The sequence below is a fragment of the Rhineura floridana genome, chromosome 4 (assembly GCF_030035675.1).
Source record: "Rhineura floridana isolate rRhiFlo1 chromosome 4, rRhiFlo1.hap2, whole genome shotgun sequence".
NCBI lineage: Eukaryota > Metazoa > Chordata > Lepidosauria > Squamata > Rhineuridae > Rhineura > Rhineura floridana.
Genome location: NC_084483.1, coordinates 136,628,624 through 136,641,406, shown reverse-complemented (window position 1 = coordinate 136,641,406; position 12,783 = coordinate 136,628,624). Strand labels below are relative to the sequence as shown.

At 43.8% G+C, this 12,783-nt stretch overlaps 2 protein-coding genes across 3 annotated transcripts in view; one reads left to right on the top strand and one right to left on the bottom strand.

Moving 5' to 3' along the window:
• The window catches only part of B3GALNT2 (beta-1,3-N-acetylgalactosaminyltransferase 2), an 86,779-nt gene extending 85,022 nt beyond the window's left edge, over window positions 1–1,757 (top strand). The window contains exon 12 of the mRNA XM_061624542.1: window positions 1,693–1,757. Within this exon, the coding sequence (XP_061480526.1) occupies window positions 1,693–1,713 (21 nt within the window). The 3' untranslated portion in view covers window positions 1,714–1,757. The remainder of the gene's footprint in view (window positions 1–1,692) is intronic.
• The window catches only part of TBCE (tubulin folding cofactor E), a 78,105-nt gene that overhangs the window by 45,351 nt on the left and 19,971 nt on the right, over window positions 1–12,783 (bottom strand). For both annotated transcript variants that reach the window (XM_061624544.1, XM_061624545.1), the window contains exon 2: window positions 2,125–2,262. In XM_061624544.1, the coding sequence (XP_061480528.1) occupies window positions 2,125–2,227 (103 nt within the window). In that variant the 5' untranslated portion in view covers window positions 2,228–2,262. The remainder of the gene's footprint in view (window positions 1–2,124; window positions 2,263–12,783) is intronic.

Sequence of the window (12,783 nt, the reverse complement as noted above, 5' to 3'; positions counted from 1 at the left end):
ATTTCTCCTTTCCACCTAAAGCCAAGGAAGCTGTCCTGGTCCTGAACCAGTGCCTGACTGGATGAGAGCAAACAAATTGAAACTAAATCCAGACAAGACAGAGGTGCTCCTGGTCAGTCGAAGGGCAGATCAGGGAATAGGGATTCAGCCTGTGCTGGATGGGGTTACACTCCCCCTGAAGACACAGGTTCGCAGTTTGGGTGTGCTCCTGGACTCAGGTCTGAACTTGGAGGCCCAGGTCTCGGCCGTGGCCAGGAGTGCCTTTGCCCAGTTAAGACTAGTGCGCCAGCTGCGCCCGTTCCTGGAAATGCCTGATTCGACTATGGTGATGCATGCCTTAGTTACATCCCATTTAGACTACTGTAACGCGCTCTACGTGGGGCTGCCTTTGAAGACTGTTCGGAAACTGAAACTGGTACAAAGAGCTGCAGCCAGAGTATTAACAGGGGCTGGTTACAGGGACCATACAACTCCCTTGTTACAACAGCTCCACTGGCTGCCAGTTTGTTTCCGGTCACAATTCAAAGTGCTGGTTTTGACCTTTAAAGTCCTATATGGCCCAAGTCCAGGCTATTTGTCAGACCGTATCTCCCTATACGAGCCTGCCCGGGCCCTGAGATCTTCAGGAGAGGCCCTTCTCTCAGTCCAAACACCCTCGCAAATGCGATTGGTGGGGACACGAGAGAGGGCCTTCTCGGTGGCTGCTCCTAGGTTCTGGAACTCCCTTCCTAGGGAGGCATGAATGGCCCCCTCCTTGCCATCCTTCCGTTGGCAAGTAAATACTTTTTTATTCTGATAGGCTTTTGGGATAGAAGGTGTTTAGGATTGGGCTTTACAAGGCTTGTTTTATTGTTTTATATTCTCATTTGTATTGTTTTAATTTGTTTTTAGATTTTTAAGTGCCTTTTACGGTTTTAAGGTTGTGCATAGTTTAATTGCATTTTAATTGTATGTTTTTCTATGTTTTTCACTACATGTAGTTCTATTTGTAAGCCGCCCTGAGTTCCAGTTTGGAAAAAGGGCGGGGTAAAAATAAAGTTTCAATTCAATTCAATTCAAATGAAGTTTTGAAACATTCCACTGGCTATTGCCAGTGGGAGGACCACCAGCAGTAGCTTAGCACCAGCTTGGGCAGGGGTCTAGCCTTCTATAAGCAATGCTCCCCTCTGTTGGTGGCTGGCAGAGGGGGCCTGTGCTGCATCCTACCCCTCCCGAGCCATCAGCATCAGGTGTGGTTGGGGGGGGGGTAGGATCGCATCCTTTAAATGCCTAAGCTAATTAGGGACCATTCTATGCCCAGCAGCTTCTCAAAATAGGGTAGGGAAAATAGCTTAGCATTTTGATTATCTCAAATTCCATTTGTGTATGGTAACACCACTTGAAGAGCAATGGAATAGATTGATTTTTCTGTTTTTGTAATTTTTCCTGTACATTATTCGTATGTGAAAAAAATTATGAAGCACTGAAGGGACCTGCTTGACCATGGGAATAAATTTTATTGTAGGGGATTAATTTTGCTCCATGTTGGCTTTACCTTAATACGCAGGAGTTGACGTTCTCATTATTTGTAGTGTTATTCTGAAAAAAACAGGCTATTGAACTATTGGACCCCTTCCATTATTTACTTTGAGCCCAGCATTTCAAATGTGTATTGTAGGTTTCTATTATGCTTTCTCTTTTATTCTTCTCTAGGGCTTCCTGAGAGCCCAATGAAGATTGCCTAACTGATGGTTTCTTTTCTCCAGTCACGTATCACAGGATTGTTTGCAGCTAACAAAAATAAGTAAGAAGCTCACTGCTTTCTGGACATGTTTTGTTGAGAACCGAGTTAACATTGTGGGATCCAAGTACTCCAATAGATTTTTGTTGATCTGTGTTTTTGGACCACAATACCAATAAAATGTTTATGTTGATCTGGAATCAGTTGAATTCAATTGTTAAGTTTATTTCCAGATAGGACTTTGAAGGGGTCAACTGAACCCCAATACAAGATTGATACTATTCAAAAACCAGTTTGCGAGGGTTATCCTTAGGAAGCAAAGCAACAAAAGGAATTCATGTTTTTATCATTTCCTTTGCATTGCAATCCAGTGATGGTATATGATGAAATAAACATTTTTCTACCTGTTGTAGGAGGAACACTGCCAACATAGAGCACAGTTCCATATTCACCATTACAGAAGATTCTTTGACCAACTGCATCAAGAGGAATGGTGCTGGCCATCATGAGAAAACTGGGGTTGAAGATAATTATTTAAAGATCTATGGAATGAAAAGCAGCACTTGATTAATTACCATGTCAATGTACGAGTTAAAGGCAAGCCTAATCTAGACATCCCATTGGTTTATAAATCATCTATCCTACTTTTCCTAAGAAGCAGGCCTACAGCAAGGCTTTAATGGCCCCTCAGTAAGGTGCTGTTGACAGGCCCCTGGCACCAACCTTTGCCATAATCAGGTGTTCTGCCTAGTGCTCCCATCAGTCAGTCAGTCAGTCAGTCTCTCACACAAACACACACCACCACCACCACCACCAATAGGACATGCTTTGGACAGTTCTAATGGCAAGCATTTTTGGTAACCTAAGATGGCAGCTGCTACAAAGCACCACTGCTCCCTGCCAGGTAAGCATGTCTAGTGGTGGTGGGGAGGGACTAGCAGCAGTGTCAGGCAGGAAGGTCTGATGGTGGCAGCAATGCTGACCGGAGGCACAACAGGGCAGCAGTAGCGTTGCGGGGCTTACTGAGGCATGTGGCCTCCAGCAGTTGCCCAAGTATTCTGGAAGCCAATGTTAGGATAAAATCCAATGTGTGTCAACTGAGTAGATCCTATCACCCAATGAGGCTAATAGAACCTGTTTTATTGGTTTATGATTAATACAAAAAAAGCAGCTAGACTAAGTCAAATATCAAAGTAGCTTCCCCTAGAACACCTAACATCTAGAAAAACAGATCAAGATGGTATTTTTAAGAACAGTTATCACACAACCTTTTTGCTTCAAGATTTGTTACTCTTATACTTGAACTGCAGGAAAATTTACCAAAGATTAACACTTTTTACACTTGAAGGCACCTACATTAAGTACTAAGGTCGTATTCTGTAGCAATATGAGCTTGAAAAGTAATTTCCTCCATTGTTTGAGGAATACAATAGAAAAAAAACATTTTGCTCTCTACACTATAACTGTCAGTAAAAAAGATCCTTGTAATGAAGTTTATTCTTTTTCTTGGCATACAGTCCAATATTAATTGTTAGCTACAATACAGATGAACTCTCACTTTATAGACTTTAATTATGCAAATCTCAAAAGAACATAGGAGCCTGCTAGATCAGGCAAGTAGCCCATCTAGCTCAGCATCTTTTTCTTACAGTGGCAAATTAGATGCCTGTGGGAAGCCACATTCAGGATCTGCATGCAATAGCACTCACCCCTCCAGTGGTTTTCAACAACTGGTATCCAGAAGCATGTCACCTCCAAGAGTGGAGGAAGAACATAGCCATTATGGTTAGTAGCTACTGATAGCTTTATCCTCCATGAATTTGTCTCAACCTTTTTTTAAAAGCACCCAAGATGGCAGCCACCACTGCCTCTTGTGGACAAATTGCATAGTTTAACTATGTACTGTGTGAAGAAGTACTTTTTTGTCTGTTCTGACTTTTCCAATATTCAGCTTCATTGAATTGAATGTCCTCAGTTCTAGTGTTACAACAGAGAGAGGGAAACTTATTTATCCACCTTCTCCACATCACGCTTAATGTTATGTACCTCTGTCATGTCTCCTCTTACTCACCTTTTCTCTAAACTGAAAAGCTGCAAATATTCTAACCTCTCCTCATGGGGTGGGTGGGTTAATTTTCTTGGTCATTTTGGTTGCTCTTTACTGAACCTTTTTCTACAATATCCTTTTTGAGGTGAGGCGATCTGCACAGAGTACTCAAACCGCAGTTGCACCATAGATTTGTATAACAGCATTATATATTTACTAAGTGCCTCTATCATCACTACTATGACCAAGATTCTATGAGTTAGTTTAGCTGTGCCTGAGGTCACCCTGGCTTGTTTAAGGCACTCTTTTTCTAAACATACTCTGCCTACTTGAGAAACATCACAAATCTGTGGTTGAGATATTTTGGTAGCCAGCAGCAGAAACTACAATAGACCTTTGAAAGATTAATCATTGCTAAGGAAATAGATGCTGGAGAACAGTTGTCAATTCACAGGTTGGTTAACTTGCATAAAATGTCCAACTATTCTGGTGAAGAGAAGGATGGATGTCCTGCAAGTAAAAGCAGAAAAGGTACAGCGATGTCTACACAGAAGGGTTTCTGTCTTCGATTTTGAATGGCTGAACGTGTAGTGAGTTTCCCATTTTTGGGGCTATTTGCATTCTCCTGTAGTCCTATCAACATTCATTTTTATTGATCATTTTTTTGGATTATGGTGCTGATCCACAGAACAAACCCATAGGATTTGTTGTCCCCTGACTATTCCATTTGGATTACAATGCATTATGCCCTACATGAATAAAGTAAACACTTCATTTACAACGAACTATTCTATACCCCGAATGTAATAATTATAACTATCAAAGCAAACATTACATAGTTACCACTTTATGATTTACAGGTTGGGTGTCCCAACAATTCATTAAAGATTGCTAGATTTCCAGGGATTTAGAGCTTGAGTCAACTTCCTCTCAAACTCATTTCCGACAAATTTTTTTGTGTGTGAATCCATGCTTTTATATTTAGGTGGTCCAATATCCTTTCCAATGAAATGCTATGATTAATCTTGCTGCAGTTAATAACAAAACATAATGCCTGAGGCCAAGCTCTTCCTTTGTATAACCTTGAAGTGCCATGAAAGGTCAAGTTTCACAAAATATCCCACAATTTCACTGACAGCATTATTACGTTTGTGCAGCAAGCCCTGAACTTGTAACATCCCAACCAAGGATAGAAAAAAGCCTACAGTTGTCCAATAAAATAATGACAACATTTTAGATTCAAATATTTTGGGTAAAGGGGTGTGTCTACTTCAAGATAAACAGAATACTTCAAACAACAGAAAAGGAAGTTTTCAGCTAGATATCAAAATGGTAGTACCATAACAACCTTTAACCTTTTACTAGAATAATCCATTCTGTAGATACTAGTCCTGTCCCTGTATTGAAGTCCCATAAAAAATTCTGTTCTGATTTGTCTAACCAACAAATCACCTAATATACATATAAGAGAACTAGAAAAACTTGGGTGGACATCGCCATAGTCTGGAACAGATTTTCTAGATACCATCTTTCAAAATGGCTACCGCCAAATTTTAACTGCACATATTTTGGCTCCTAGAGCACTTACAGACATCATTCTGGTATCTAAATATATGTTTCGGGGGTCAGGGAATTCAATTACAAGGTTCTTACATTCATATGGATGTTAGATTTTACAGTAAACAGGTTTCATGTTAGTTATTAAATAAAAATTGTCATAAACAGTAACACATATGAAATTCTGATTACCCGATAATAAAAGTACATTATTACATAAATTTCTCTGTTTCAGGTAGAAGAAAAATGGATGGTGAACGAGGACTTGGAACTAAGCTTGCATCTGTTCATCTAGAAGAAACGCAAGCTTAATTTGCTTATCAAATTTGCAGATGATACAAAATTGGGGGGCATAGCTAATACCGTGGAAGACAAACAAAATTCAAAGGGACCTTTGTAGGCTGGAGCATTGGGCTGAAAACAACAGAATAAAATTCAACAGGGAGAAATGCAAAGTTCTATATTTAGGAAAAAGAAACCAAATGCACAGTTATAAGATGGGGGATAGTTGGCTCAGCAATACAACATGTGAGAAGGATCTTGGGATTGTTGCTGATCACAAGCTGAATATGAGCCAACAGTGTGATGTGGCTTCAAAAAAGGCAAATGCTATATTAGGCTGCATTCACAGAAGTATAGTTTCCAAATCGTGTGAAGTACTAGTTCCCCTCTATTCAGCACTGGTTAGGCCTCATCTTGAATATTGCATCCAGTTCTGGTCTCTGCACTTCAAGAAGGATGCAGACAGACTGGAACAGGTTCAGAGGAGGGCAACAAAGATGATCAGAGGACTGGAAACAAAGCCCTATGAGGAGAGAGTGAAGGAACTGGGCATGTTTCGCATGGAGAAGAGAAGAAGGGGAGATATGATAGCACTCTTCAAGTACATGGAAGGTTGTCACATAGAGGGCCGGGATCTCTTCTCGATCGTCCCAGAGTGCAGGACACGGAATAATGGTTTCAAGTTGCAAGAAGCCAGATTTTGACTGGACATCAGGAAAAACTTCCTAACTGTTAGAGCCATACGACAATGGAACCAATTACCTAGAGAGGTAGTGGGCTCTCCGACACTGGAGGCATTCAAGAGGCAGCTGGACAGCCATCTGTCGGGAATTCTTTGATTTGGATTCGTGCATTGAGCAGGGTGTTGGACTTGATGGCCTTATAGGCCCCTTCCAACTCTACTATTCTATGATCTGAAAAAGTGCACTAAGAAGACAGTTACCACAAGTATAAATGGTAAAAACAAATACAGGAAGCAGCTGACATTACAGATGATGTGGTTGCAAAAAGACTTAATTAGGTGGCAGATGAAGGCTACTTTGTAAAACTCTTGATAAAATAGCTGAAAAATAAGATGAAGTAAGCAAGCATAAAGATTTAGACAGCAGTGAAACTGCCAGTGCTGGAACATCATGTAAAATGAGGTCAACAGTTCCACCATGAGCGCCTCTGTCTTTTGTTATAGCATCAATGCATGTAAGATGTATAGTCTGTGGATGACAAAGTCATAATGGTGTGCGGGAGAAGTTTCAAATAAGTGAATCAGAAAGAGCAACAAATTTTTTTAGCCACAGCTATTTATTTTCAAGGTGACGTTTACACTTTTGTGGCAGTTCTGGAATCAGATACTCTGGTATTTGGTGCTGACATACTGTACCGCAAAACCTGTTTGGAAAGATATTTAAAGTTGTATGAATATGGTATGCGAAATCCTGAAGACCGAAAAACAATTTCAGCAAAAGATGTTGTGTTTGAAAGAGATCATGAAATCATTGGCCCTAAGCTTAAAGAAGGATAGTGTTTCATACTGACAAATCAGGGATCTCATAAATAAATTGGCCGGAGAAGACATAATTAGACACAAAGTTAAACTTAGACTACAGGAATATTATGGAAAAGACATAGACTTCTGTTCATCTTACAGAAAAAATGAGTCCTTGATGGTGTTTTCAGCAAATCTAGAGACTGATGAAATATTTACTGTTTGCATGCGTCACACTAGCATCAAATCAGCTGCAAAGGATATCAGAGAGACTTTAAAGGAAGATAATTTTGGACTTGCAGACAGGTTCTGTGATAATGAAGAACGAAAGACGTCTTGGATGGTTACTGAGATGCCAGATGAAATGTTAACGTTTTATCAGCATTTTTTAATGTCTAGCTGATTCAAATAGTATTTTTTCCTGAAGATGAAGAGGACTCAGAGCAAGATTCTTCAAAAAAGAGCAATGATAATTAATGTAATGAGGAAAAGTGTGTTAATACTTTCAGTGAAAGAAAAAAAGCTGTTAGTGCAAAGGTAATCTACCAAATACTCTATTATTCTCCTCAGAAATCTCAGAAAGAAACTGACAGCTTTTCACTTTATGGTAGGTTATGCAATATGTGAAAAGTGCAAAAATAGGGACTTAATTACATGCATGAACAAAACATTAGGGTCAGTGAGCTACAATGAAGTATGCAAAAAAGACAGCAATTAGCAGCATATGCTATGATGCTGGGCCTCAGCTCCTCCATGGGGGCCAGGAAGGGGGAAGGCATGAGTTTCAGGGTCCCCAGCTGTCAGAAGGAGCGGTAGATCCAGGAGTTGTTGAGTCTCCGCAGGATAGGGGATGTGGGAGTGAGTTGGAGCCAGGGTCAGTTCCCATGGATGGTGCTCTCTCCGAAGAAGAGCATGCCCCACCCCCAGAGCAAGACGAGGAGCCGTTGGAAGTTGCTCTGGAGGGCGCTCCCTCCCCCTCTGCCTAGTGGTTCTTGGAAGGCCCCAGGAGAGCAACCTCCCCCTGACATCGAGCCTGTTGATGAGGCCCTTTCGGACGAGCCACTGGATGCCCGCCCCCGTCACCCTGCGCTCGTCGTCGTGAGAAACGGGTCAGAAGCAGGACTTGAGGAGTCAGAGATTAAGATCAAGGACTTTCCCTACTCAATCCTGCGGCTCCAGGGGAGGAGCTGCTGAGTCAACTTTCTTTATACGTTGCAGAGCATGTCTACCGTGCAGCTAGGGAATTCTAGTGAGTTAGTTTAGTGCTCTCTATGAAACGTACTGCTTTTGATGTATCTATTACTCTAATAAAACAAGAATTAATTACATCTGCGTCTCAGCCTCGTGGATCCCACTCTGAACGGGACAGTTTGACTCAGCCACAATCCCGTGCATAGACAGCCGCCCCTCTTCCTCGCATGCGTCCCTCACCCAGCGCGGGAGTCCCGCTCCCTCGGGAGAGGAGCCCATGCAGATTGGAGGGGCCAGACCGTGTTTGACGAAGGAAGAGAAGGAGAGACGCCGGAGGGAAGGACTCTGTCTGTACTGTGGAAAGTCAGGCCATATAGCCTGATCCTGTTCATCCAAGGCCTGGAAAACCCAGCTGCCGGAACACTTTGCATCCCATCTCTCGTAGAGGCCAGAGGGTTGGGGGGTAATACAGATGCTGAGCCTCTGCCACGACCCCTCCCGTCCCAAGGTGCGTTCCTGTTACCCATTCGAATTACCCTGCCTTCGGGCCAGAGCTTTCCGGCCAAGGCTATGATTGACAGCGGAGCATCCTCTTGTTTCATGGATAGGGAGTTGGTGCGACAACATGCCATCCCCACTGGAGAACTGAACCAGCCCTTGGGCGTGGAAGCCATAGACGGCCGGCCCCTGAAGTTGGGCGGCATGACCAGGGCAACGGAGATGTTAGGGGTAGACGTCCCTGGGCATTGAGAAGGCCTGTCGTTCTATGTGGCATCCTTGCCTCGGTTCCCGGTGGTGCTGGAAATGCCTTGGTTAACCCAGCACAATCCCACAATTTTTTGGGATGAAGAAGAGGTGGCCTTTGCCTCCCAATACTGTCATCAACACTGCCAGCCCGTGGAGAAACCGGAGACGTTGGCAGGAGTGCTCCCCTCAGAAGAAATAACTTTACTTGCTAAGTATGAGGAGTTTCGGGATGTATTTGACAAAAAGGAAGCAGAGCAGCTCCTTCCTCACCGACCCTATGATTGCGCAATCGATTTGATGCCTGGGGCACGCATCCCAGCCGGTCGGATTTACTCTCTGTCTGAGCCAGGGTTGGCAACATTGAGGGAGTTTTTAGACGCCAAGTTGAAGAAAGGCTTCGCCCGCCCTTCACAGTCCCCGGCCGGGCGCCTCTGTTGTTTGTCAAGAAAAAAGGCGGGGAGCTACACCCGTGTAATGATTACCGTGCCCTAAATCAGATCACGATCCCCAACAGTTACCCCTTGCCGCTCATCAGGGAGATGTTAGAGTGGTTGCGATCCACAAAACTTTACAAGAAATTGGACTTGAGAGGGGCTTATAATTTGGTGAGGATAAAAGAGGAGGACAAGTGGAAAACTACTTTCAAGACCCGCTACGGGCAGTATGAGCATCTAGTCATGCCATTCGTATTGTCAGGCGTGCCTGGAGTCTTCCAGAATTTCATGACTGACACCTTCAGAGACTTTGTGGACCGTTTTATGATTGTGTATTTGGATGATATCTTGATATACTCAGACACCCCTGAAGAACACAACGCACATGTGCACCTGGTGTTGCAGAAGCTGCGAGAGCACCGTCTTTACGCGAAGCAGGAAAAATGTGGGTTTGACCTGACCTCATTAGACGTCCTGGAGTATTGCGTCTCCCCAGAGGGAGTAGAGATGGACCCTGAGAAGGTTCGGTGCGTACTCACGTGGCAGCCCCCCAAGATGAAGAAGGATTTACAGTGCTTTTTGGGGTCTGCCAATTACTATCATCGCTTTATAGCCAACTACTCCAAGCAGACTGCACCGCCTGCCGGAAGGGCTCAGGACCTTTCCGTTGGACGGAAGCGGCTCAGGAAGCCTTCGAGAGTCTGAAGTGGAGGTTTGCTACCAAGCCTATTTTACAGCACACAGACCCCACACACTCTTTCGTGGTAGAGACAGACGCCTCGGACATAGTGATCGGAGGTGTCCTTTTGCAACTGGCTCAGAGACGGGGTGGGCTGAAGCCTTGCGCCTACTTTTCAAGGAAGTTAACCGACTCTGAACAAAACTGCACCATGTGGGAAAAGGAGCTGTTAGCCATCAAGGATGCCTTTGAAGCCTGGAGACATCATTTGGAGGGGGCGCAGCATGAAATTGAGGTGCGCACAGACCATCGTAACCTCGAGAGTCTACACATCGCCTGAAAACTCAATCAATGACAAGTGCGCTGGGCCCAGTTTTTCGCAAGCTTCTATTTCAAAATCCACTACATTTCCCAAGCCCAGAATAAGTGGGCTGACGCCTTATCCCGCAAACTGGAATATTTGGGGAACCCTGCCCTGAAGCCACTACAGTTCATTATTCCTCCCGAGAAGGGAGTAGTTGGGGCCTGTCAAGACTCCTGGGAACCCGAATTGTGCGAGGCGCAGAAACAGGATCTGTTTGCCCAGGTGCGGTGGGCTGACCTGGCTACACAGCCCGAAGGGGCACAGACGGACTTCATGTTGAAAGGAGAAATACTGCGCCATCAGGATGCCATTTACGTACCTCCCGGGGAATTGAGGGCCAGAGTGCTATGTCAATGCCATGACTCTCCCATGGCAGGCCACTTTGGGGTCTTTAAGACGATACAAACCGTCACTCAGGAATTCTGGTGGCCCAAGGTGAGGAAGGATGTGGAACACTATGTTCGATCTTGTTCCACTTGCCTGAGAGCCAAACACGCCACGGGGAAACCGGCGGGGCTGTTGGAGCCCCTCCCCACGCTGTCGGGCCCCTGGCAGATGGTCACCATGGACTTTATTACAGATCTTCCTTCTTCTAATGGGAAAACCACAGTCTTGGTGGTGGTGGATGCCTTCTCTAAGATAGCTCACTTCATTCCCTGCGCTGGGCTCCCAAATGCGCAAGACACCACCCATTTATATGTGCAACATGTGTATCGGCTGCACAGACTGCCGGACAGCTTGGTTTCGGACAGAGGAACCCAATTCACTGCGCGTTTTTGGCAAGCCCTGTGGAGATTATAGCAAAGCGAACTAAGACTGTCCTCCGCACACCATCCTCAGACGGATGGGCAAACTGAGAGGATGCACACTGTTTTGGAACAGTACTTACAGTGTTACATTGGGTACCAGCAAGACAATTGGGTGTCCTACCTGCCCTTGGTGGAATTTGCTTACAACAATGCTGTGCACTCACACACGCAAGACCCCTTTCTTCGCCAACTTCAGCTACCATCCCCGTGCTTTCCCTGCTCCTCAGAACAACCTCTCCCTACTTAAACCTGCGGCTCCAAGGGAGGAGCTGCTGAGTCAACTTTATACGTTGCAGACCATGTCTAGCATGCAGCTAGGGGATTCTAGTGAGTTAGTTTAGTGCTCTCTATGAAACGTACTGCTTTTGATGTATCTATTACTCTAATAAAACAAGAATTAATTATACCTGCGTCTCAGCCTCGTGGATCCCACTCTGAACGGGACATATACAAGCAAGTGGAGGTGGAAATATACCACTGCCAGGCCATTTTGATACCGAGAACTTCACTGAAGCTGCCACTGGCAATTTTGATCATGAAAATCATCAACGATATCTGGTGCTCCTGCTTCACATGGCACTGTCAGTGTTCTATTGCAGGTGCATCCTGGTCCAACAGAGTTACCAACCAAGCCAAAGATATCTCAGTAATTCAAATCAACACAGTCATTAATTATATGAAAAATTGCCATATCAGAGGACTATAAGCTACAAGAAACCAGTTTATAAGCCATCTATATCAGATAATTTGAACTTGAACACCACAGCAGTGACATGCTGAAACTGAGCTTGCAGTCAGTTTAGTTAAACATGGAATTTCTGAAGAAATAAATAATATTGTTCCAACATGGGCTGGATGTTATTTGGTATCAACGGCAACACCACCTGTCATGCAAGTGGGACTCCTTCCAGTTACAGTTTTCTTAGCATTGCAGAACTTACAGAATGTTCATTCACAACTAAAACAGCCAGCTTTGCCAGTATTCTTGGATAAGGATGCATTCCATATAATTCTGACATCATTCCAATGCTTTGAATGTTCCATTGTGCAAAAATTATCATGCATATTATTGGGAAGTAACTGCATGGCAGCAGTCCTCAGGATGCACTTGTTGAGTGCAAAATGTTTGGTGTGAAAACTTCAGAACCAGTAATAAATGGAAGCCATTATTTCAGATCCCTTGGGATTCCTTATTCTTGAAATAGTAACCTAAGATGAAATGTATGGTGGTTTCGAAATGCAGGACCAAAGAAAAATACACTGAGACTATCAAGCAAGCAGAGAAAATGAAACCACATCTTTTATCAAAGAATGTAACATGCTCAGCCAAGTTTAATGAACTTTTATCTGGAATGTCAGAGTTGTACGATGACTTCAATTCTCTAGTGACTGTGCCAGAAAGTCTCATATGTGTAGATACTGGGATACCTTCCTTGAACTAGTAAAGCTGATGAAGTTTCTAATGGCAGC